A 25,823-nucleotide genomic window follows, 5' to 3' on the forward strand; every position below is an offset into this window, starting at 1 on the left:
AAATCCTATTTCTTTGAGTTCTTTTAGTCTATAAACTCGGATATAGTATTAGCCGGTACGTAATGAAATTCAAAATTCAAATAAAAAACTCTAATGCAGATAAACTCATAAATCCGACGAGAAACATAAGGAACTAGGAAGTTGGAGATTTTCACACCACTATGTTCAATTTTTTCGTAACGAAAAATTCACAAATCTAAATGTTTCAACTTCATTCTCTACAAAATAATAACGTCGGCTTCTTGTTCCAGCTCCGTGAATGATTCCAGTGAAAAGTAAATAAAAATCTGACTGATTTGGAGAAAGTACAGAGGTGTTTATGGTTTAAAGCATAAAAGAAAAAAGCAAACGCAAGAGATTTTGAGGTTGGAGGAAGAACCAAGACTTCTGCAAAAAAAAAAAAAAAAAAAAAAAAAATCAAACATAAGAGAAAGAGGAATATAAAGTACAGAACAAGGGAGAAAGTTTTTGTTTTTTCTTTGAAAGAAGATTGCGTGTAAATGATGGGTGGAGGAGAGAGAGATTCGGAGAAAAAGAGGGGAATCGGGTGGACACGGATTTAGATGATGTTTTTCTAAAATGCCTATGTGGCACATTATTATTGGTTAGTACAAAAATCTCTTTTAAACCCATCCAGCTCTAAAATTTTCTCTTGAGTAAAATATTATTTTTTAATTTTATTATTGTTTTGAGATTTGAAAGAATTGAATTGTTTATTATATTTTGTGTGAAAATTTAAAAATATTATAATAATTACATAAGATGAGATGAGATGCCTTGACTAAAAGCAATATTTATTATACATCAAACACATTATTGGTGTGATAGTATGAGTTAAAATAAAAAATTATTTCTATTTTAAAATCTTAATTATTTTAAAATCTTAAAAAAAATGGTGTATTTTTGTAAATTGCATTTCTAATGCAAAGCACTTACCATTGCGCAATTATACTTTATTGAATTTTGATTACGTTATGAAAGATTTAATTAATGAGAGAGAACGGCATGCTTATTTTCTAGCTCTATGTATATTGATCAATGATATATAATTGGGAACTAGGTGGATTAAGAATCACCTGTGTAATTTCTTTCTTCTCCATATAAGATTAAATAAATAAATTTGTTATGGAGAGTAAATTTGATTAAGGCCTGGTTTGGATTTTAGACAGTAAATTGAGATGAAATGAATTGTGATTGTTAGTCAATAATATTAAAATATTTGAGTTGAGATGAAATGAGTTAGAAATAGTTTGAATTAAAATATTTTATGAGGTTTTGAGAAATGTGAGAGAAAAAAATTAAATAAAAAATTTTAAAATTAAAATATTGTTAAAATATGATTTTTTAATATAATTTTTATTTTAAAATTTGAAAAAATTAAATTATTTTTTGTGTTTTATTTAAAAGTTTGAAAGAATTATAATAATTAGGTAATGATTAAATAAAAAAATTAAACATTTAAAATTAAAAAGTATTTATGATATTTAGATATTAAAATGAAATGTAATGGAAACAATTTTCAATCCAAACAAGACCTAAATATTAATTTCTAAAAGTAAACATTTAAGTGCAATGACATAGCATAGTTGGAATGCAACTTAATTTCACACTGATGTGATGTCTGGACTTTAGACATAAAAATGCACATAGGATGTTTGGACTTTTGTGGTATAGGACTCACTTTATTTATTTATCGCTTCAATTTAAAAGATGTCAATAAAAAAATAATTCTACTACATACAAGTAGAAGTTGTGCCTCTATGTGCATGATGTTGATGTGGCATTTTCGTTAGCGCTAATTTTATTAAAAAAAGAAAAGAAAAGATGACAGACGGAGGAAAAAGAAAGGGAAAACACCCCAGACTGGTTTCATTCTTAGATCTCTCCTGCTTTTTCGTCTCTCTCAGACTGGTTCATTCTTCTTATCTTTCCTACTCTTTCTTATCTCTCAGATTGGTTTCGTTTCTCTTATCGCTTGTCTGTCTCAGATCGGTGTAGCTCTGTTGTCATTGAAGTTGTAGCAACCCACGCCGTCCTCGGCTGCTACCCACATTTCAGCATCGAACCGTAAGAGGCTTACAAGCATTTTTCTTTTGTTTATCTTTTCTCCGACTTTGAGAAAACAAAGATCTTTGGCACTCATCCCTAACTAGAATAGCATGCCTTAAACCTAGAAGTTGAAGGGGTATGGCTGATTCACACTCTTTTAATTGTGCAGCTTCATCAATAACCATAATGCTTAGTGGTTTCATTGCCACTGAATGTAGTTTGTAAGAACTTGAAGCAGTGTAACGGAAGCCGCTTGAAAACAAAAAAAACCATTATTGATTCTTTGTTCATACCAGTTAATGTCGTGTTTCGTACGTCTTTGGGCTAGGTTTCAGCAACTTAGGTATTCAGAATTGGGCCTGCAAAAATAGAGAAGAGAGAAACGAAGAGAGGGTGGACTAGGGGCTGGGAGTCTCCGATGCCAAAGTTAGTAAAGTATTTTTGAAGTTTGTAAATAATGAGAGAGTTTAGGGATCAAAGAGTTTTTTCTTACCTGGAAATTATTATTTATACCAAGAGTTTGGAGGGGGGACATATTGTGTTTTCCCCATGGAGCCCATGTCCTTTTTACTGTTCTTTTTGTTAGATTCCTTTAATGCAGCGTCCATCTGCGACGGCGTCATTAATGTGACGTGTAGCTCGGGTAGTAGTACCATTAATGCGGTGTGGTTCCCTAATTTGCCTTACTCTACTAGTATCTTCGATGGTTCGTCGATGTCCCCTGTCAGAAGATCAAACATCCTCCGTCTTTCCTATTCTACCATGTATGAGTCCCTATGAGAGGGGTGCAGCTGAGTGGCGTCAGGTCTATCCGTCCCATCAACCATTATTATTTACCTTCCCTTGCAGACATCATACTTTGTGGACAAGTTTGAGCCTTGGGGCCGGGTATCAAGGTGAAGCCCGTTGCCCCTCGGCCGAGTGCCCCATGGGCTTATGAATTGATGGGGAAATTCCCTTACATTTACCCTGCCAATTCCGGTCTAATGAGAATTTTGCCTTCCTTCCTTGATTAATCAACTTTTGCAATTGTATATGCAGCCCTTTCTTTCCCAGGACGGGGGGTTGTAGACTTTTTGGTGCTCACGTGTCGCACTTTTGCTTTCCAGCTCTATTGAGTGGTCTTTTCGTCTTTACACAATATTTGGTGACGGTTCACCTTTAGCTTGTATGACTGTACTTCAACTATTTCATTCTGCATTAAATGGCGCCCCTTCAGTCCCTTCATCATTACTCATGTTAGGTGGTTACTTATTTCCCACGTTGCAACACTGGATATGTTCTGCTGGAATCGCGACTATCGTGGAATTCTGGTATTCTGTGGGGGCTCTTGGGTTCCTATTGCCTTGGGATGTCAACCATCGATCTTGCCTATATAAGGTCCCATTCCTTCTCAGCAATGAGTTACTTTGTCTATTCTCTCTTTTGCTGGATATCCTATGCCCCTCTTCCTCTATCAAGCACTTCTCCTTACGTTGTTCTCTCTGATTCGTCTTCTTTCTCCTTGTTGCTAATGGCTCCCAAGAAATCCTTACGTCCTTTCGGGTTGGCTAGTACTTTTGATGTTGCCCGTGTCGCATATGGACCGGGCGACATCTCTCTGTAGGAGTTTGTTGGCTTCTTGTGGCGTTCAGAGGTGACTCCTGTTGATTTGGAGTCGCTGAGGGAGACCTACAAGGTTCCTCGGACTGTGGAACTCGAGGTGCCTTCTCCTACTGAAGGGGCAGTAGATTCTGAGGGTTTTGCCTCCAAAGTGGCGATGTACCCCGCCATGTTCTCCAGCGGCTCAGACTTCCTTTCTGTCGTCCAGTGAGAGAAGTGCTAGACTTTTTCAAGTTAGCGCCTGCTTAGCTCCCTCCTAGCGCTTGGAGAATCCTTATGTCATGCTGCGTCATTTGGCGTCGCGCGTTGGAGGAGGCCGGGGCTAACTATTAGGATCTCATGCTGTGTGAGTTCTTCCTCACCCATAATCTTTTGAGGCGAGGTCGTAACACTTACGACTTCAAACCAGTGCAGGTGTTAGTTCGACTGGAGTCGTAGTATACTGTTGCGAGGGGGTGAAGTCGCCAGTTCTTCTTTCTGTCCGACAAGGGGTGGGAGTTCCCCCGTTGGCCAGGCCAATTGGTGCACATTTCCTATTTGCGCCATATAGGAGGTTGTGGGTGGCGACAAGGGCTGTCATCCTATCACGACCTTGGTCGAGACACTCAGGATTGAGGTCGTCCGTGCTTGGGTGAAGGCTCATCCGATAGACATTCTTTTGGAGGTTCTGCTAGCTGAGGACAACCTTCATCGACATTTGGCTCCCCCGGCCAATTTGCTCTCCAATGTAGCCTTCCCACTAAGGGAGGTCACGTCCATGGTTCGCAATCACTCTCCCAGCCCACCAGTGGAGCAGAAAGGGAAAAAGTCCCAGAGGATTTCCCCATTAGAGTTGACTTTAACGACCTTCCCATTCCTCCCAAAGGTCCTTTTGCGGAGGTGCTCATTATTCAACCAGAGCCATTGTCACTCAGGAAAGCGATGAAGACCGCAAACCTTCCTCGTGCTGTGCTGTTGGCTTAAGGAGTAGTCGCGGATGTTCAACTTGAACCGCCGGTTCTTGGGCCTGCTGCTGAAACCGTTCTCGCAACCCCGCCAGGTCCTTTGGTTGTGATGGGGTCTTCGATAGTCTCCTCACCCTTCAACATTAACTTGGAACGGGTCACTTCCTCCTTGCCCACAGAGCATTTTACCAAGGACCGAGGGGGGGGTCCCCTGAGTGGGTTTCCATTTCGGAGTCGCCTCAACTACACTCCCCTAAGGTCGAGGTCAACTCAGTTGGTGATGAAGTGGCAAGGGCCGTTGCTTGGGCCTAGGAGGCAATTGCGGGCATTCCACTGGCTGAGGTAGCCAAGGCGCCTGCATTCCTTGGCACAGATGATGAGGCTGTTAATGAGGTCCCAGCAGACTTTCGGCAGACGGGTGTAGGGAGCTGTGCCGACTGTATCCGCAAGGCGGATAATAGGATCAAAAGGCTTTTCACTAGGGTAAGATCTTTGTTTGTAAGCTCTTTGCTCCTCTTATTCATTTTCTTCTTTGATTTTGACCTAGACTTCTGTGGCAAGACTTGGAGCGTTTAGTGGCGTTCATTGTGGAAGGCCGAGATGAGGTGGTGAGCGAGAATAAATCACTTTGTTCACTCTCACAACTAGCTTTACACTCCGCAGTAGAGGAGTGGGAGAAGAAGGAAGAGGTTGAGGAGGCCCTCGTTGACTTGTCGAAGTCTCAGGATGAGGTTGGCCTTCTTCATCTCGAGGTAGAGCTTGCCTCTAAGGTAAGGAGGGGCTACAAAAGTCACTTGACAACTGTCAGTAGGAGCTTGAGCGGTTACTGGTCGAAAACTTGGCGCTTGCGTAAACTGCAAGGCTTTGACAATCGATTGTACAAGTGGTTATAGGGGCAGTACAGGAAGGCTTCCCAGTCTTTGACAGACAAGATAAAGCCCTGGAAGATGAAAGGAAACGGAGGAGGGATTTGGAGACCGATCTGGCCGAGGCGAAGAGCCCTTTGGAGGCCCATGATGCTACCATCCGAGGTCTGTGGGAGGAGCTGTCGTATGTCCTCGGTGTCCGGGATGATGCTTGGCACTTTGGTTAGGCTTGGAAAGAATGAAGACTCATATCCTTCAGAATCCCCGATGCAATCTGAGGGCTCTGAGTGTGCGGGAGCTTCCCTCAGATGAAGTGTACGTGGAATGGGCTGCTCTCCTCGGGAGGGATCTAATCCAAGTGCCCTTAGGGGCAGTTCTGCATGACATAATCTCGTCAGCTAATGGTTGATTCTCCTCGACTGCACTCCAATCGGCTCCTCTGATGGGTCTTGCTCTTATCTGCTGTTCAAGGTTTCAGTTTCAAACCTCTTTCTAAAGCTCAACCTCGCTTTCCTTCATTTTTGCACACTCCAGCATGCAACGCCTCTTCTCCTGCCCCAAGATTACCCTCCTTTCATCATTTTGCCCTCCTGTTTTCACCTCTTCCAATAGTTTATCGCACCTATTCACGGTAGGCAGGCGACTCCTGGCGGCGACTTGGCGGTAGCTGTCACTTATGGCTCAATTAGTTGCCTCATCATTTATTGTTGATTTTCTTTGAGATAACTTCTAGAGTTATCGGCATGTCGTAATGATAGAGATTTTTGTCTGCCACTTCTACTGGGATTTTCTTCGAGGTAACCTCTGGCATTATCAACATGTCGTAATGATAGATATTCGTGTTCGGCACTTCCACTGGAATATGATTTGATCAGGCTTTGGTTTGCTTGCGCCTTCATAACTTTCTATTGTATCTAGTTGACTTATGTTGTATGTCATTGTAATTTGCCGCTTTACATTGTAACTTGTCTTATTCTTTGTAACTTGTTCTTAGTAAGCTTGCGGCTTCATGCTGTAACTTGTCATTCCATGTTGTAACTTATCGTTTATAACTTGTCTCTTGTAGGTTTGCGGCTTTATGTTGTAACTTATGTTCATTAATGAGGTTGCCTTATACTTTGTTGTGCTAGGCTACTCGTCTTTGCGTATTCTTCTCCGATGTTTCCTTATTATTCTTTTTTTTTAATTTTTTAATTTTTTATGGTTGGCCTAGGAGGTTTTGTTGCAGGAAATTATGGGCTTGGCATTTGGCAGGGGGGATTGCCGTCATACAAAGCTTTACGGTCTACCCTGCCAATGCCTAACCTATTCCTGATGACCATGCTGGCTAACAACTCTTCTACTTATACTGTCTTTGTTCGCCCTTGTTAGGCAGTTGTCCTCTTAGGGCTTTTAGCGATATTGTTTGACGAGGCCGATGTCTCCCCACTTCTTCTTTACGCCAATTTCTTTATTTTTGCCGTTTGTCTCTTGGATGCGCTTTACCTCGCCTAGTGCTATAGTTCTTCCATTTTGCATTCTTGTTCTTTATTTTTGTATGTAACTGAAAGAAGAGAGAAGTTCCATTAGTGTATCTTGGCCCTTGCTCATTGCCGTTAGCTTGGAAGGGATGAAAATCCCCTCTTAAGAGTTAAGCCGCGTCAGGGAGACTCTGGTTGCCTCCTTGGGAGGAGAGGCCGGGAAATGTTTTGCTAACTTGCATCTATGTCCCTCTAAGTAGCATCGTGGCCGTGGAGTTGAATAAAAATAATCTGGGCTGCTTTTTGTTGCAATGGGGGTCGAGGTAGGTTATTCAGGTAACTGTGAGGCTGGTCTCGCTCGCCGCAAGGAGACCAGACGTCTTTTGGCTCAACCCGTCTCCTTGGTTTGTGGGGAGGTAGGTTGTCTGGACAGTTTGGGACGAGCTCCACTCCAGCCCATTGGCATTGCATATTTAATTCCTTATTGAAAGATAAACATCTCATCATAACTTTATTTTTAGCTTTGTAAGAGCTAAACTTCACAAACCTGGGCCCTCTAGCCTATGACCAGATTTGTTTGTTGCTTTTTATCGGGTTGTTGATGTATGTGTTCCTTGGTGCAGTATTCAGGTGGTCAAAAGGCCTGACCCGCTCTCTGTCGATAAGGGGTCAGGGTGGCTCATGCCAAGCCGCCCCTCTGCCCCCTGATGAGGTAATTCGGACACTGGTGTGGCTGGTCACACTTTCCACCACCGGGAGACAAGGTGGCCTCCGGCTTGACCTATCTTATTAGTCCGCAGGGAGGTAGGTTGTTCGGCCAGTCTATAACTGGACTTGCTCCTGCCTGTTGACGCTTATGAGGAAGGTAAGTCTTCGTCTTCAAGTAGTTAAAGACTAACTGAATTCCATTGAGGAGGGGTCAGAATGCCTCAAGCCAAACCACCCATTTGCCCTTCGAGGAGGTAATGTGGACAGTGATGTGGCTAGTCTGCTCCTTTGCTGCGATGGGGGTAGGGATAAGTATTCGAATAGCCTCGAGGCTGGACTCGTTCTCCTTCTCGGGAGGGACAAGGTAGCCTCTAGCTCAACCCGTCCCTTTGTTCCCCGCAGGAGGTAGGTTGTTTGGGTAGTTGGCAACTGGACTCGCTCCCGCCCATTGACATTGCAAGGAAGGCTAAGTTTTGGGTCAGGCTGGCTTTGAACCCACTCTTTGTCACAACAAAGGTTGGGCTAAGTTACTCGGGTAGCCGTGGGGCTAGTCCCGCTCTCCACCTTGGGGAGACAAGGCGGTCTCTGACTTGACCCTTCTCCTTTGTTAGTGGAGAGGTAGGTTGTTCGGGCAGTCTATTATTAGACCCGCTCCCATTTGTTGACTCTTATGAGGAAGGTAAGTCTTTCCCTTCGATTAGCTGATGATTGACCTGCACTCCGCCCTAAGAGGGATAAAGCAGCCTTAGACATTACACCCATCTCTTTGGTACCCCGTGGGGGAGGTAATTCAGACAATGATGTTGCTAGTTCGCTTCTTCACTACGATGGTGGTCAGGATAAGCTTTTCGGGTCGTCTGAGGGGGGGTGGTCCTATTCTCCCGGACGAGGAGGTTGAGCCTCCTACTCATCTATCATCCTTTGTGGGGAGGTAGCATGTTCGAACAGTTTGGGACTGGACCTACTCCCGCCCGTTAACATCCCAGAAAAGGGTAAGTTTCGGTCAGGTTGGAGTTGATTGCACACTTCGTTGTGGCGGAGGTCGGAGTAAGTTTTTAGGTAGTCTCGGGGCTAGACCCACTCTCTGCCTTTGGAGGGACAAGGTGACCTTTGGCTCACCCCGCCTTTTTGGTCTTATAGGAGGTACGCTGTTCGAGTAGTCTATAATTGGACTCGCTCCCACCTGTTGACGCTCACGAGGAAGGTAAGTTTTTGTCATTAGGTGGCTGAGGGTCGAGCCGCACTCCTCTGCAGGAGGGACAGAGCAACCTCTGGCGTGACTTGTCCCTTTAGTGTCCCACAGGGAGGTAAATAATCGATGAAAATTTTCTTATGGAGATTACGTTATGTCCCTGAAACTTGACATTGAAACACAATACTTGTTTTATTAGAATTTGTAATGTATGCACAAAAACATAAATTTACAATAATTAAGCTAGCTTAGCAATAAAATTTTTGTAGGTGTTTGACGTTCCAGGGGTGCGATAGTTCGTTTCCTTGGGAGTCTCAAAGTCGGTAGGAGCCGAGGCGATTGATGGTAGTGACCATGTAGGATTTGAATGCTCTCGAACGCACTCGCTTGTTAAAACACTGCTTGTTGCTCCTTTTGTTGGTGGCGGTTATTATCTCTACTTCCAGCTTGACTTCTTTTGACAAATCAAGTTGTTCTTCCAGTCATCTGTCATTGGAGTCTTGCTCAAAGTGCTGAAGTCTGTAGGAGGGATCCCGATTTCTATTGGTGGCATTGCCCCATGACTGTAAGTGAGGGTGAAAGGAGTTTACCCTGTTGGTGTCTTCACTGTGACCTGGTAGGCCCACAGGACATCAGGAAGTTCCTCTGCCCACAGGCCCTTCCTGTTGTCGAGTCGCTTCTTAAGATTCTCATCAACATCTTGTTGGTCGCCTCCACTTGCCCGTTAGATTGGGGATGGCTCAGAGACGAGTACAAAAACTCAATCCCCAACTCCCAACACCAGTTATGGTAGTGATCGGAATCAAACTATCTTCCATTGTCTGATATGATAGTGCATGGGATGCCAAACCTGCCAATCACTGTCTTCCATAGGAACGGCATGATGTTGTTCTTCGTGATGGTTGCTAGGGCCTCGGTTCACTTGGTGAAGTAATTCACAGCTACTATCACAAATTTTACTCCTCCCTTACAAGGGGGAGATGGCCGACCAGGTCAATTCCCCACTTAGAGAAGGGCCAATGTGAGGTGATTGATGTTAATTCTTCCGACAAGTAATGGGGTACTTTAGCATACTTGTGGCACTTCCAACATTTCTGCGCTTATTCCTCGGCGTCTCGCAAGGCACAGGGCCAGTAATACCCCACCACCATCACCTTTCCGACTAGCGCCTTTCCTCCTGAGTGACTATCGCATATCCTTCGTTTATTTCTGCCAATGCGTATTGGGCTTCTTAGGGAAAATGCACCTCTAGAAAGGCATCGAGTAGCCCTTTCGGTACAGGATTCCCTCGATCAGAGTGTAGTGTGCCGCTCGGTTCCTAATTTTGTTGGCCTCTTGCCTGTCCTTGGGCACCTCGTTGGCTTCCAAATACTTGAGGATGTCCCTCACCCAATTCGAGGCTCCGGGTTGTATCTCCATTACCTTGATCCCTATGGCGGGTACTTTGACTGTTCGAATCACTGTTTGCTTTGGCAGGTGGGAGTCTTTTTGCCTAGATGTCGCGTGTGCCAATTTGTTTGCTTTTTGGTTTTCTGCTCTCAGCACCTATTGAATTTGAAAGTACGTGAAGTGGGGGCGCTCAGATTCTACTAGTGCCAAGTATTTTTTTTAATTTTTCGCTCTTCACGATGAACTCCCCTCGTACTTGATTGACCACTACGTGCAAATTGGCTCGTACTTCAATTTTGGCGGCACCCTGAGACCTGGCTACCGCCAGTCCTGAAAGTAATGCTTCATACTTCGCCTCGTTGTTTGTAGTTTTGAATGCCAACTTGATGTCGCAATTATACTCCTCTCCCTCAGATGTAATGATATGAACCTACATTGCCCCTTCAGCCTAGCAAGATGAGCTATCCACGAAAAGTTGAAAAGGCTTCACGAGAGGTGGATGAGCCATCTCACAGACAATGTTACTATTAACGACATGTTTTGTACGCCTTTGAATCAGGTTCCAGCAACCTAGGTCTTCATAACTAGGCCTGCAAAAATAGAGAAGAAAGAAACGGGGAGAAGGTGGCCTTGGGGCTAGGGAGTTTTCCGATGTCAAAGTTAGTAGAGTATTTTGAAAGTTTATAAATAATGAGAGAGTTTAGAGATCAGAGAGCTTTTTCATACCTGAAAATTGCTATTTATACCGAGAGTCTGGAGGGGGGACAAATCCTGTCTGCCCATATGGAGCCCATATCCTTTTTACTATTCCTTTTGCTAAAGTTCTTTAATGCGGCTTGCCTCTATGACGGCGTCATTAATGTGGCATGTAGCTCGGGTAGTGGTGCCATTAATACGGCGTGGTTCTCTAATTTGCTTTACTCTGCTGGTATCTTTGGTGGTTCGTCGATGTTCCTCTGTCAAAAGATCAAAGATCCTCCGTCTTTCTCGCTCTGCGCAGTACGAGTCCCCATGAGAGGGGTGTGGCTGAGTGACATTAGGTCTGTCTGTCCCATCAGCAATCATTGTTTACCTTCTTCCCTTGTAGACGTCCTACTTTGTGGACAAGTTTGGGTCCTAGGGCTAGGTATCAGGGCGAAGCCCCTTACCCCTTGGGCGAGCGCCCCTTGGGCTTATGAATTGAAGGGGAAATCCCCTTACAATACCCATTGGAAGCTCAAGTTCATTGATGAAGCTTAAGAGTATTTAAAAGAGAGAGGCATTCTCTTCTCCTTGCTTGCAACTGGAAGGGAGTATCCAAGTGGCTGTGAAGTATCTCCAACTACTTCTAAACGAGAAAAAAGCTCATGCAGTGCTTCAAACTCCACACTATCTTGAAACAATAAGGTTTCAAAAGACTCAAGTAGGCCAATTAGGTGCGGTTTGGATGTGAGATGAAATGAGATGGTTTTAAATAAAAGTTGAAAGTTGAATAAAATATTTTTAGAATATTATTTTTTAATATTATAATTTATTATTATTTTAAAATGAGATAAAATAAGATGAAATATTTTTATTATCCAAACGAATTAGAGAAATCATATTTTTGAAATTGCCTTACATAATGTTTATGAAGATTTCAATGAAAACAAAATAAAACAATGAGTCTTTATATTGCATTATAAAATAAGAAACTTTAATTTCACATAATCAAGTATCACACTATGCTATTCTATGATGACAATTAGAACCATAAGCCACATCATTTTCTCTCAATTTGTGTTATATTTATTGTATAATATTTCACTAAGTTAAATTCATAAAATAAAAATAATGTATCCAACTCAAATTACATTTATTTAAAGTTAAAAATAGTAAATAAAATAATAAATTTATTTAAGTTACTAATATTTGTTTAAAATGATATTTTCAAATTTTCTAATATTTTTTTGTTTGAACAGCTCTTGGTGCATCTCTTCGTTCAAGCAAAGTTTGTGTGGTTTCTTATTACTAACATAAAAATGGAGAGAAAAGATATAAAAAATCAAATTGTTCAACTAAGATTTTCAAGTCCGAATCCTAACACTTAGTCTTGTTTGATTATAAATAAGAGATGAGATAAAAGTTAAAAATTGAATAAAATATTATTAGAATGTAATTTCTTAATATTATTTTTATTTTAAAATTTAAAAAAATTGAATTATTTATTATATTTTATGTGAAAATTTGAAAAAAAAATTATAATGATTATATGAGATGATTCTCATTCCATCTCGTTTATCAAACTAGGCCTTACATTCTTATAAAACTTCTATTTATCTTAAAAGAGTATATTTTGTTAGCTCGAACAAGGATGGATGAAAGTCTCCTTGCCAAATTCAATCCATAATAATTTTTTTAAGAGTAATGTTATATATAATTTTAAAGTGTGTAAGTTTTGTATACTCTTTTTAAAAAGTAGAGTCTATTATTAAAAAATAATTTTTTATGTAGGTCATAGATTTATCTATTGTTTTAAAATGAGTACGCGAGATTTGTACATCCTATAATTACAAATATTATTTCTCTTTTTCGAATGTTTTGAGCTACAAACAGTGCTCTATAAGAAGAGTTAAACTGCTTATCGAGAAAGAATATGTAAACAGCCAATTTTATCCAATAATAATAACATATATAGCACAATAAAAAATCATTTGGTTTTTTTTTTTTTTTTTTTTTGTTGAGAGGGACTAAACACCACAAATCAACCACTCTATTCCCAAACAAAAACATATGAACGGTGCTACTCTGCCGCCCGAGTAGCACCACTCGGTGTTATTACTAATTGTAAAATTATATTTTTTTATTTTTCTATTCATATTTTTTTAATATATTTAAATATATTTTTTTAAAAAATACATTAATACATTTAAAATCACTGATTTGAGCAGTATAGTAAACTTTTCCAAAACATATATAGCACCAAACAAGAACAATTAACACCATAAAACCACTAAAACATTAATGGCTGGCACTGCATATATATTGGGCCTACCATCTTGGCAGACAATTTCCTTGCACCCACATATAGGAAGCTCCCCATTAATAGGAAACTTCTTTCAAACAAAATATTGATACAATCCAAAAGCCACATCTTGGCTTCAAAGCATATATTTTACAGTCTTACATTATTTATTCAAAGTAGCAGAAGATCAGAACCAATACAAACCCTGTCAAACTTGCAAACATATAACAATTTTTTGCTTTGTACCAAACAAAAGAAGGTGAAATTGTTCACTCTGATCTTTTTTTTTTTTTTTTTTTCATTTTTGTTGGGGAGCTTTTTAAAATGAAAAGTTCATCATGTCCATGCTCAGGCTCTCCATCATCACCTTCTCCATGAATCCACAGTTGCTGGGTTCGGTCTTCTTGAAGCTTTGCCCCATGGGCTTGAAAGCGCAGGCAGAGATGGGAATAATAGGGATGTTCTCGCAGTTGCAGAGCTCGACCATGTACCCATCTGGGTCATGAAAGAACACCTGTTCCACCTTGTTTCCTTCGTCCTCCACCAAAGCTGTCACATACCTCATCCCCATGTCTTGCAGCCTCCTTATCACAAGTCCGACATCTGTACACTGTTCAAAAAACATGTCTAACATCACCCACATGAATAATTATATACTAGGTGTTCTTGGAATACAGACACGTGGTACCCACATCTTATTATAGGATGCCATGGCAATCAAAATTAGTACTTACATAAGCAATTTTAATTGTATATATAGCATCTAGTAATAAGATATTTTTTTAAGAAATGATAGTTGTAATTGTGAGTGTATAAACATTGCACAATCACTTTGAAAAAAGTAAATAAATACTGGATACACATGAAAAAAATTAATTTTTAATAGTGAACCCTACTCATTTTCAAAGCGACTGTACGGTGCTTGCACACTCCATGACTGTATGTAGCATTACTTTTTTTTTTTTTTCTCACTATCACTACCACAAGTACCACTCTAATATTCTGTGTAGTTTCTTGTTCTTTACCTGGAAGGAGATGTGGTTGTCCTTGGGATTAATTGGTCGCACTTCAGTGGGGGTGGTGTCAAACTCATGATCGATTGATGGGTTCTCAATTAAGTGTATCCCAATGCCATAATTGTACAACCTATATAGATACATTCACATATGTTATAAAGAGAAGATGGAAGAAAAAAAACTTCCCTAAACGAAAATAATAAACTGAAAGGTCACGAGAATTTCAGAGAATATATCATTCTCAGGACTCAATACCACTTCAATATACTGTCAATGAAATGCAATTAAAAGCTTTCACAGAAAACAAAACTTTCTTGCGGAATTCCTCTTTATAAATGAAGTTTGAGATGGGTTTTAAAGTTCCCATATTGATGTGTCTTGCTGTGACATGTTAAATTTACTTTATATTAAAAAAATTTAAAATCTAATATACGGCCATAACAACTCACATTAGTTTGTAAATTATTTTTGGTGAAATTTGGTTGTCAACCTAACACTTGTGTGTGTATATATATATATATATATATATATATATATAGGGCTTAGAAAACATACCAAGCTCCGTTGAAATTGAAAGAAGAGGGGCGTTTGATGAGAACAAAGCCCAGGATATCTTCATAGAACCGCACTGAATCCCATACTGATCTGCACATAATAGACACATGGTTCAAAGAGAGCAGTGGCAATGCCCCATAGCTGCTTGCTTCCACTATCTCCATTTTCTCTCTCTATATAAACTTTTAGCGCTCACTTTGCACTCAGCTAGCCTCCTCTTGATGTTTTTCTACTTCTTTTTCTTGTGGGTATGAACCACATTACTTGGATGCTCTATTTATAAAGAAAGGCCTTGGAAGTATCTCCCTACATGAATTCAAAACCATGCATAGCTATTCTTGTCCAATTGTGAAGAGTGGGCAATGGGGGTGAGGAACTTTCCAGGTAGATTCTCTCATATCAAATCAGACAGATTGAATAGAGTCATTATCGTGTGGTTTTCGTCCTTCAATCGTTATTTCACCTAATTCTCAATTATCCAGTATCAGCACATCAAGACACATGATAAGATAATAAGAAGTGCAACTTGCACTCTGCTACAAAAGTGTTCATTTATGATAGGATTGAGCCTTGTAGAAAACAGCTAACACATAACCCCGGTTTGAATATGCAAAATTATCATTTCTTTTCATCATTATAATTTTTCTAAACTTCCATATAAAATACAATAAAAAATTTAAAATTTTCAAATCTCAAAATAAAAATTATATTCTAACAATATTTTATTCAACTTTCAATAAAATATTTCATCTCATCTAATCCAAACTGCATAACCAAACGAGGCATTAATCACTCTTTACTTGAGGCCTAAAATATATCTATCTTCCCTCAAATTTAGTAGCTATTCTCGGAGTTATAACGTGATATTTTTATCCTATCGCAAAATGTGATATTATTAAAATTGCCTATATAACCATTAATTTTTAATGATAAAATCACGTTTCTATAGTCGAAACCAATGTTTTTAATACCGTATCAGAAATCGTACCGGTCAAGGCACTGGAACGAAATATTTTGATATCGATACCATTTCGTATATTGTTTTAGAATAATCGATATATGAATAAATTATATATAAATTATAAATAGCTTAGTCTAAATCGGGAGTCAAAAAATAAGTTTGTAGTTTGAAAAAATAAAAAAATAAAATAAAATTGAAGGCCGAAATATAGGCCGGTACAGATCGAAATTAAGTACCAGCCGATATTTAGACCAGTACGAAACATATATGGTATTTGTATTGGCCCAATGGCTGGTCCGGAAAATATCGACCGAACCGGCCAGTACGGTATGAAACTGAAAACAGTGGTCTAAACTATACCTTAATCTAATATTAAAAGATTATGACTAATAACTTAATTTAAAGTATGAACCACCAAGCTAGTTATCATTCCTTTTTTTTATTTGAAAATTTTTGAGTTTGCTACGATGAAGCCAACTACGCTAGCGAGCTGCCATTTAGTAGCCTAGCTAAAGAATTAAAGCAGGACAATGGAAGCAATAAGCCGAGTCCTTAACAAACTCATGTACAATGACGGTGGTTTTTCCTAGCCGAAAATAAAGGAAACAAAAAGGCCAGATTTTAAGGCTCGGTTTATTATACATATGAGAGATAAGATGTTGAAAGTTGAATAAAATATTATTAAAATATAATTTTTTAATATAATTTTTATTTTAAAATTTAAAAAAGTTGAATTATTTATTATATTTTGTATGATAATTTAAAAAAATTATAATGATTAGATAAGATGAAATGATTTTATCTGTGTAATCAAACTAGGCTTAAGCGTTTATGCTTTGAGTCTTGGCTTGCTTGCTTGAGACCCAACCTGCAGCTTAAACATGAATTCAGCTTATTGGGGATAAGTAAGCTTGAGTACTGCTGGTCATGGTCCCTAACCAGCTTGAACATTCGGCTTATTCGGGATAAGCAAGCTGCAGATCAGTAAGCAGTAACCTAATTTTGTTTTCAAGACTCTGTTGGTGAAAAGGTGAAAAAACCACGTTGAGTATGCTTTGTGCATTCTGAAGCTTGTGAAAGCAGAAAGTACAAGGCTCCGAAATTGAGAAGTTTCTATGATATTTCCTCTCACATCTACGCGGTCTACGCGTTTTCATATTGTTTTATCATATATAGCTTATACATCACAGCAAAGGGCTTATTACATTAGTGTGATGTTTGCATGAAAAAGATCAGCTAGCTGTATCATCATGTCCAAGCAAGAAGTTGCAAAGAAGCCACAGCTTTATTTTACCCCAAAATCAGATTCTTATTTGTTTTGATTTCACGCAATGATCTAGACCTGTCTTTTAGCTACATTTGGTCGGTGATAAAAAAAAAAAAAAAAAAAAAAAAAAAAAATCTAGCATGTTTTTCACATTCTTGTACCGGGTTGAGTGTCTTGAGACCATACATATGTATATATGAACCTTTTTCTACTGCTGAAAAAACTGTTGTGGTTTGGTGGATGAGTGTGACATGCATGATGAAGTGGCACGGCAACATTATTACCTATTAATTATTTTTGCTTCTCAAATGAGTTGTTCTTTTGTTTGTACATTTTTTTTTTTAAATAATGCATTAAGTTACTATGTTTTAGTTCTTTGTACCTCGGTTTCTTGGATTTTCTTCTTATGTGGTTAGACTGACTTGTAACAATGCAACAAAACAAAGATTGGTTCACATACATGGAAGATTAGTTAGTATTGGGAGCCATTGTTTTAAAGACAAATCAATGTGATCCACGAATGTAGAATTTGTGGGGACTAGAGATTGTTCTATCAAAGGAAAAAAGGAAAATAAATTGGGTTGCTTAGTTTAAACTAGGAAATATATATATATATATATATCACACTTTTGAATAAGCAATCGTTGGTCAAGATCATTAGGATCAATTGGCAACATCTTAATTTCTCACTAAGAGAACCAATGACTGAATCCTCATCCTCCATGTACGAAAGAAAAAAAAGAAAAAAAAAGCAATCGTTGAAGTGTATCACATCAGTATGCATGAACGAGAATGAAAAATTAAATTTAGGATGAAGATCAGTATTATTCATAACATATAGGTATTTTGACAATTTTTAAACTCAAGATGATCTGCCTCAACACTATGCACCAATTCTAGTCCCAAAATTATGAAATCCAAGGATGATTTGTTGTGTTAAATAGCTCCTTAATAGCAGTGGCATCCGGCGAGGATAATATGTAGGTATCATGTATATTTTAACAAATTGGATGAAAATACTCTTGAATTGGATTAGTCAGATGTTAGCTAAAATTATTTTTTGCTACAGTAATCAAACAAATATACCAAGGATCGTTCCTTTAGCTAAATATATTAGTAATCGAACATTAACTATTTTTGCAGCCATTTATATAATAATATTTTAAAATGAGAATATTTATGTAAAGTGACGTTAGTTTTATAAGTTATTTTATAAAATATTTCTTATTTAAAATATAATTATATAAAGAATTGTAAAAAAGGTTGCGTGTCAGTATATCATACTCTAACTTGTACCCTGACTTGAGTTAGATAAAATAACAAATATAAATACTTAGATCTGTTAAGTAAGAAAATAAATAAATAAATAAAAGATATTATTTTATTAATTTAGCCAAATTTATAGATAATTGAATATGTAATGTATATACAGTCCATAATATGAAGTAATCAATATAATTTTTATTTCTAAATTTTGACTAAAATTTTAGATAAACCAACGCCAAAACTCTATTCATGTAAAACTTGATGGCAGATAAATTATATTACGAGATACCAAAACCGAATGCATATAAGCCCAATTTGCTGCTTAATTCATGACCCATGGACCAACATTGGATAATAGGCCCAACTAAATAGCTCTCTAAGTTACACTGATTTTGGATCGTATATATATATATATATATATATATATATATATATATATGCTGAGGTGGCACTACTAAGTGATGGCAGATGGCAGATGGCATGCTGCAGCGACATCAGTGGGTACAAAAATCTCAATGTATTTCTTGTATCCCTAATTTATTTTCAGTTAGATTAAGGTTGCGTTCGGTTGCAAGACTCAGTTGAGTTTAGTCTAATTTTAAACTGAGTCTAACATTCAAACACTCAACTCTCAAATTACTAAACTCATCTCAACTCAAAATCTCCTTATACGTGAAAATCATAACATTTTTTAACTTAACACATCTTTTTACGTGGGATCCACAATCTTTTATAAATTCCCATAAAAAGTATTAAACTCATATTAACATCCAAATACACTTTAAACCAAGTTTAGATGAGTTTCACATAACTCTCTTCACTACTTAACTCATTACTATTTATAAAGAATTGAGTTCAACTCAAAATCTAAATGTAACCTAATATTATATGTAGTTATATAGTGTGTAAACCTCTTATATTCAATTTGGAAAAAATGTGGCCCATAATTAAAAAAATGATTTTTTTTTTTTTTTTTTTTTTTTTATATGAAGCTTAGATTTGTCTATTTTTTCTAAAGGGATTAAGTGTGACTTGCATACTTTCATATTGTACAAGTCATTTCCCTTTTGATTTATGGTTTGTTCATTTATTTCATGGGTTGATGATTCTCAAAACGAACTTTAGGGCTGAGCACCAATCAAGTCGATGTGGGATTCAGCCTTACATACCAAGTCAAATGTTAGATGTAGGCTGCGAAATAAACGCATACATGTTTTGGACTTTTTTAGTGGGCTCTGTTTTAAACTATGATCTAATTGGTTTTTCAACCCCAATTTTTGGGCTAATATGATGGCCTCCATACAAAATCCATATTTTGAACTAAATAATTAAAAATGCCTTACATATTTAAATCATACATAGTTTTTAAGCTCTTCTTTTGGACTCATGCAATATTTGGGTGCATGTAAACATATAACAATACGAGAATAAATATTTTTATCATCTTTACTTAAATACAAACTAAATAAGTAAGATTAAAAATATATCACTTGTCAAATCTCAAAATAAAAATTGAAAATAAAATAAATTTATAGTTTTTTAACCCTAAATTTAATTTTAATCAGTGTGTTAACCCTAAGTTTTTTTTATTTGTGGGTTTATAATTTTTTCAAATACTGAATTTAATTGTTAGTATTGACTAACAATTACTAATTGAGCTATGAGTATATATAATTACTAATTATATGTTATTTATAACCATAAACACTTACTCTATATACAAAATTACACACCATTTTTCTAATTATATGTTATTATACTAGATTATTACATACTACTCACTATTGACTAGTCAGGTATATTATTTCTATACTTGACTATGTATGATAGTAATACTATAATGTGTACATACAACATATACTAGACTATTAGTCTATTTATATTATAGAATATATTATTATATAATAATTAATACATACTAGTATAAAATCGAATTTAACTATATAAGTTATAAACTTTATGTGACACTCGCAACTCCCGCTTGAAATTTGAGGGAGCTTGAAGTGTGAAGACATAGAACACAAGGTTACATACTCCGTTCATGACAGTTAAAGATGTAATGCACATAGCATACATCTAACAGTATACAATAGTCATAGTGGATAATTTTTTTTTTCTTTCAGCAATACTCAACATACCAGAAGTACTATATCCCACAAATCATATATATATATATATATATATATATATATATATATATATATATACTTCGTAAATTTACATAATAAACAGATATCCAAATGTATTACAATACTTGTCTAACACGTTTGTAACAAAATAAGTACTAGAGACAAAGCTTCATAATCACAGACTTGAAATAAAACTGATGCACTAAGTTTCAAAGCCGTTTACGGTCAACTTGACTATGATATCTAAAATTACATCCAAAAGTGGATAATCTTATCTATCAGTTCCTTGTTGTCGCGTTATGTACTACTTGACCTCGTCCAGTTTGCCGTACATGGATTTTTGAGATCCTGACACATCTCTATCATTTCGGGAGGAATGATAGCTGGGACTATCAAGTGATATTTGTTTACAAATCGCAGCAAATAAGCTACAAAATTACCAACATTATAAATATGCATGCATGATAAAAAAAATGACTTGGATGCATATGACATGGACATGAACATGTGTGACATGACTTGGCAAATAGCACAACATGTGCTTGACTTGAAAGAAATACATGACTGCACATGGGCATAACATGAATTGACGGAATTGAATGTGACATGGACATGAGACCTTGTTCAACATATAAATGGTTGATTAAATGTAAAGTTGTGGATGCTACACTGGTCCCTTTGAGTTGTGTGCTCCTGCCAGTACCGCATCACATTATAGAGATGTACTCCGACTGTGATTACATCATGATAACATGATTGGGTGCCTGACTTCGCTTTGGTAACCAGTTACTTAGGTTTCATTCGAAGCTTGTTGATGGTACTTTATCAATCTAGGAAATTTCATAACTAGTTTAAACACTCCAGCGTGGATAAAAGAGTTCCACTAAGATAACTCCCTATCTTAGCACTTGAGTTTGTGATAAAAATAAAAAACTTCAAATGATTAGAAAATATTTCAAAACATACTCAATACATGTGATATAATATGGCATATAACAAAATGAATGTGTGACAGATGACGTGGATATCATGGCATGTAGAGATAAACATGAACTGTAATAAATGACATGACATGACATATTCTAATAATTTATAATAAGGAAAAATCTAAAGCTAGTCGGTATCGTGCACTCTCATTGCACACCCCTTACTTGGCATGCCAGTGGATTAAGGCCTCGTTTGTTTTCACAGCTCATCTCAACTTATCTCATTTCATCTTATTTAATCATTATAACTTTTTTAAAATTTTACACAAAATATAATAAACAATTCAACTTTTTAAAATTCCAATTTAACTTTTTCAAATCTCAAAACAAAAATATTATTAAAAAAATATTATAACAATATTTTATTTAACTTTCAACTTTCATCTCAACTCATCTTATCTCATCTCAAAAGACAAATGAGGCCTAAATGAAACGATGCAGAACATTGCTAGTAGGAGACGAAATTGTAAGGAGACGGATGACATTTCAAACTAATTAAATAAAACGCACCGTTTTCATCCTAACCCTAAATCGACAGCTAGCCATTCCCCTTCCCCTTCCCACTCCATCTGTTGTCCTCCATCCCATGAACAGGAGACAAAAATCGCAGTGGCCACTGCCCAATCCATCTGCTCCCCTAAGGGCCGCCGGGTCGTGCCCATGTTAAGTTCTATAGAATGACAGCTGAGAAGGGACAATTACAACCCCTTTCCTCTCCACCTACCCCTAACCTTCCAAACATCTTCCATTCCCATCCTTTCCCTTTCGATAACGGCAATTCACAACCTTGCAGTGATCCTCAAGAACCCGTTAAACCACGCGGAATCCCTCCTCGTTAAACAGATAAGCTAGAATAGATTTGGTGACTAAGAGTACGATTCCTTCATGGGTTCCAAGCTTTGGGACCTCCCGTCCACATGACTGAACCTTTTGAAGGGAGAATCTGAGTCCCAGATTGTCGTGGTAGGTGCCAAATTGTGTTCAGAAAAGATCAAGCTGAGGAAACTTGATATCGATTCTGCTCTGGACTGGGTTTTTTTTTTTTTTTTTTTACAACGTGCTTTCTCTCTCGCTTTTTTTTTTCTCAATAAATTATGGTGTAATAAAATGTGAGATTGTTTGCATCTATATTAGTACCGAGTTCTAGTTTGAAAGTACATGGTTTTGTAGGCATTGAATCAAGTGGGGCTTGTGGCAACTGATGGGGGAGAATGAAAATTCTAGAATTATGTGGAGGAACCTGAGTTTGGACCAGGTTTGCCTGTTCATAATGTGTTTATTACAGGACAATTGGTGGCTAGGAAAAATCTACAAGGTTTGCTAATGCTTGCTTTGATATATTTTTTTTCGTATTGGTTTTCTGGTTAGATGTTACTCTTTGTGTATTTCTTGTATATTGGGGCTACTACTTTTGTGTCTTCAAATAAGAATCTTTGCTTATGTATAAAAAAAGTTCTGTTGTTTTGATGATTGTTTTGAAATGCACCTCTTAACCTCATTTCATTAGTCTCAGGTGCTTGAGCTTTAATCTCCAAATGTTATCATTAATCAATTTTCTTACTCTCTTATAAATACTTATTTATTTAAATGCTTTCTGAGCAGTGGATGATGAATGGAGAAATTTGCATTGGACTATTTGCATTAAGGGAAATTTGCTTTCACCTTAAGCAAATTTGACCTTTCTCTTTGGCACTAATGATTTGGTATCACCTGGATTAGGTAGATAACAAATGAGTTGCCTGTCTAGTCTGGTCCATGATCCACCATTGGCTGGAAGTTTGGATCATAGAGATCTTGAATAACGAAAACTTGTACACCAGATATATAGGGGTTGTGGGTGTATGGAGAGTTAGAGATTTCTCTGGTTGCATGAGAGAAGTAAATGTTTATTAACTATCAATTGACTAATTTGATTAAAACTAGGTTGGTTGCTAATTTGATAAAAGAAAAGCTGGCAGGTTAAGTGATAAAAATTAGGCTCCTTAGCATGTACGCATTTTATGTTCGTAGTAGTAGTACTATTAATAACTCATTTTCAATGATGATCAGTTACAATGCTATTGTCACTACTAGCTGCGCATGCAGAGGCCTGCATATATACCCTTTAAATTAAACATAATATATTTTTATAGCCTTGCCTAGTTATAATATGGTCCCCTTAACAAATTTAATTTTATATGTTAGATTAGATCATTGACAATATATATTATTATTTGATTCCATATGGTGGGATCTTAATTTGCTTCAGTATTATCTTTCTTAATTATGAACTTTATTTTAATATCGATATACCATCAATATTTTTCTGATAGAAAGATGATAGTTCTATTTCTTATCAATCTTGTTGACAGGTTGCAAAAGGGTACAAAGAAGGGGAGAGAGTTGGGTTTGCACTTAAAGAACAAATGCAACCCAATTTAAAGTTGTTACCACACTTGATAGCAGCAGCAATGCAACTCTTTTAATTTGCTGGGAAATAAGATTGCCAATCTTGATCTGAAAGTTCAAATAATGCAATTAGAAGTGCTATCAAACAGATTGAAAGGGATCATAGTAGTTATCCCAACTTTACTTTACAAATGAAAAATTGGTTCCCATTGGTATCAATACCCTCATTTGCCAAGGGCAACAAACAAACATCCGACGTGAACACACGCTTATTCATATCTATTGGGCATTCTCTGTATTAATTTTGTTGTACATGATACGATCACAGTAATAGACGTAGTCTTTGTAATGTACATAGTCTCTGTTTATCATATTAGCATGTAATGGATGTGGTCTTTGTAATGGAATATGTTCGTTGTTGGGAACATACCAGCTTCTTTTACTCATTTAACCAGCAACAAAAATCTTGTGCACTAATAAAGATTGTTCCAAAATATAGCTTTTCCCATTAATCAAACTATTGAAAGTGGCTCAACCACTGAAGTATATACATTGAAGGGACATGGCCCATACTAACAGGGGACATAAAACATATTTATTTACAGGAATCGTTAGACAGAACTAAAATTACACAAGTTATATATATTGAACATAATATAACAATCACTTTACAAAACACTTCACAAAAATGTGAATATAATATAACAACCACTTTACAAAACACTTCACAAAAATTTCAGCTTCGCTACTTCTACTCATCAACCAGATTTTTTCCAACTATATTGACTCTCAATCACTGAATGCCAAACTGTGGGCTAGGCAAGCTATTCGACTGGGTTTCATCTATCTCAAGTTGCATCTGTGAACGTAATATAGGCTGTTAAAAACGAACATAATATAACAAATTCAATCACTTTAGAGAAAATGATAGAATAAACAAGATTAAGTATACTTTATTGAGTCTCAATCGCTACAACGCCAAACTGAGCTTCACTTGACTCCAACACTTCGACAGTGTCTTGGGGTGGCTAACAATAGATAAAAAAAAAAAGGGATCAAAGTAACTCGTAGGGGGACACAATTAACACATGCTCAACACCAGTACTGATTACTATCACATTACAAGATCTTGTATTAAAATAAATGCATGTAAAAAGAAAACCAGCAGGAGAAGAATTAAGCAGCAACCACAATATACAATAACCAACACAACAAAGATAAATGCCAATTTGCTAACATAACAAGTGAGTGATTCAAAGCCAATTTAGACAACATTGAGTCTCAAAATTAAAAGGGTTAGTAGAGAAAAATCAAGCCAAGAAAAGAGCTCACACGAAGTGATCAATCCTGGTCTTTCTGGATGTGTGCTTTTCTATTTCAGCGTTATTTCTATAAAGAAAAAAGAAAAAATGGGAGATTGACCATTTAGAACTTAACACTGTGAACAAATTCATTTACATAACCCAATCATAAATGGGAGTTGACCATTTAGAAAAGAGAAAAAAAGAGTCACACAACTCCAAAACGTGTAATGCAAAAGGGAAAGGCTTCCATTTCCTTGCTTTGCAATTAGAACTGAAAGCACCACCATTAAAAAAAATATTAAAAAGAAAAAGAAAATGGATTTTTCTTTTGCAAGCCATTAACCTAAACAGCCAGCACAAGAAAAATGGGGGAGAATATACTATGAATCTAAAGAAATTGAATCGCATAGCTTACTCAAGCACACAAAATAGGTATATTGCAATCATGCTCTCTCCTTCCTTATCCTTGAACACAGGTATCCAAATTCCACCTTATATGTATATATTGGAACAAAAATGAATCTTGGCTATATTAGGGTGTTTTGGTTTGGTGATCAATATCTCTAAATTCAACAAGACAAAAAGTTTTTATTTATTTTAAAAACTATTATAAATCATATAATTTGAACAAATATAATGACACAATATATTTTAAAAGTAATAATAGGTATGTAACATAAAAGGGAGCACTCTTTTCATTCCTAACAACTGTTTGGCCAAATAAATTTTTGCAAGTGTCAACAACTTCGTTATTTCTT

The 25,823-nt window shown here is 37.0% G+C and overlaps 1 protein-coding gene across 1 annotated transcript; it reads right to left on the reverse strand.

The window, feature by feature from the left end:
- Nucleotides 1-13,164: 13,164 nt before the first annotated feature.
- LOC121260788 (metallothiol transferase FosB-like) lies at nucleotides 13,165-15,025 on the reverse strand. Its single transcript, XM_041162806.1, has 3 exons — nucleotides 14,765-15,025; nucleotides 14,219-14,339; nucleotides 13,165-13,803 (listed from the first exon to the last, which is right to left on the reverse strand). The coding sequence occupies exons 1-3, from the start codon at nucleotides 14,926-14,928 to the stop codon at nucleotides 13,513-13,515; spliced, it is 576 nt and encodes a 191-aa protein (XP_041018740.1). The 5' UTR covers nucleotides 14,929-15,025; the 3' UTR covers nucleotides 13,165-13,512.
- Between the last annotated feature and the right edge of the window lie 10,798 nt (nucleotides 15,026-25,823).

The sequence above is a fragment of the Juglans microcarpa x Juglans regia genome, chromosome 4D, assembly GCF_004785595.1.
Source record: "Juglans microcarpa x Juglans regia isolate MS1-56 chromosome 4D, Jm3101_v1.0, whole genome shotgun sequence".
In the NCBI taxonomy this organism is placed as follows: Eukaryota; Viridiplantae; Streptophyta; class Magnoliopsida; order Fagales; family Juglandaceae; genus Juglans; species Juglans microcarpa x Juglans regia.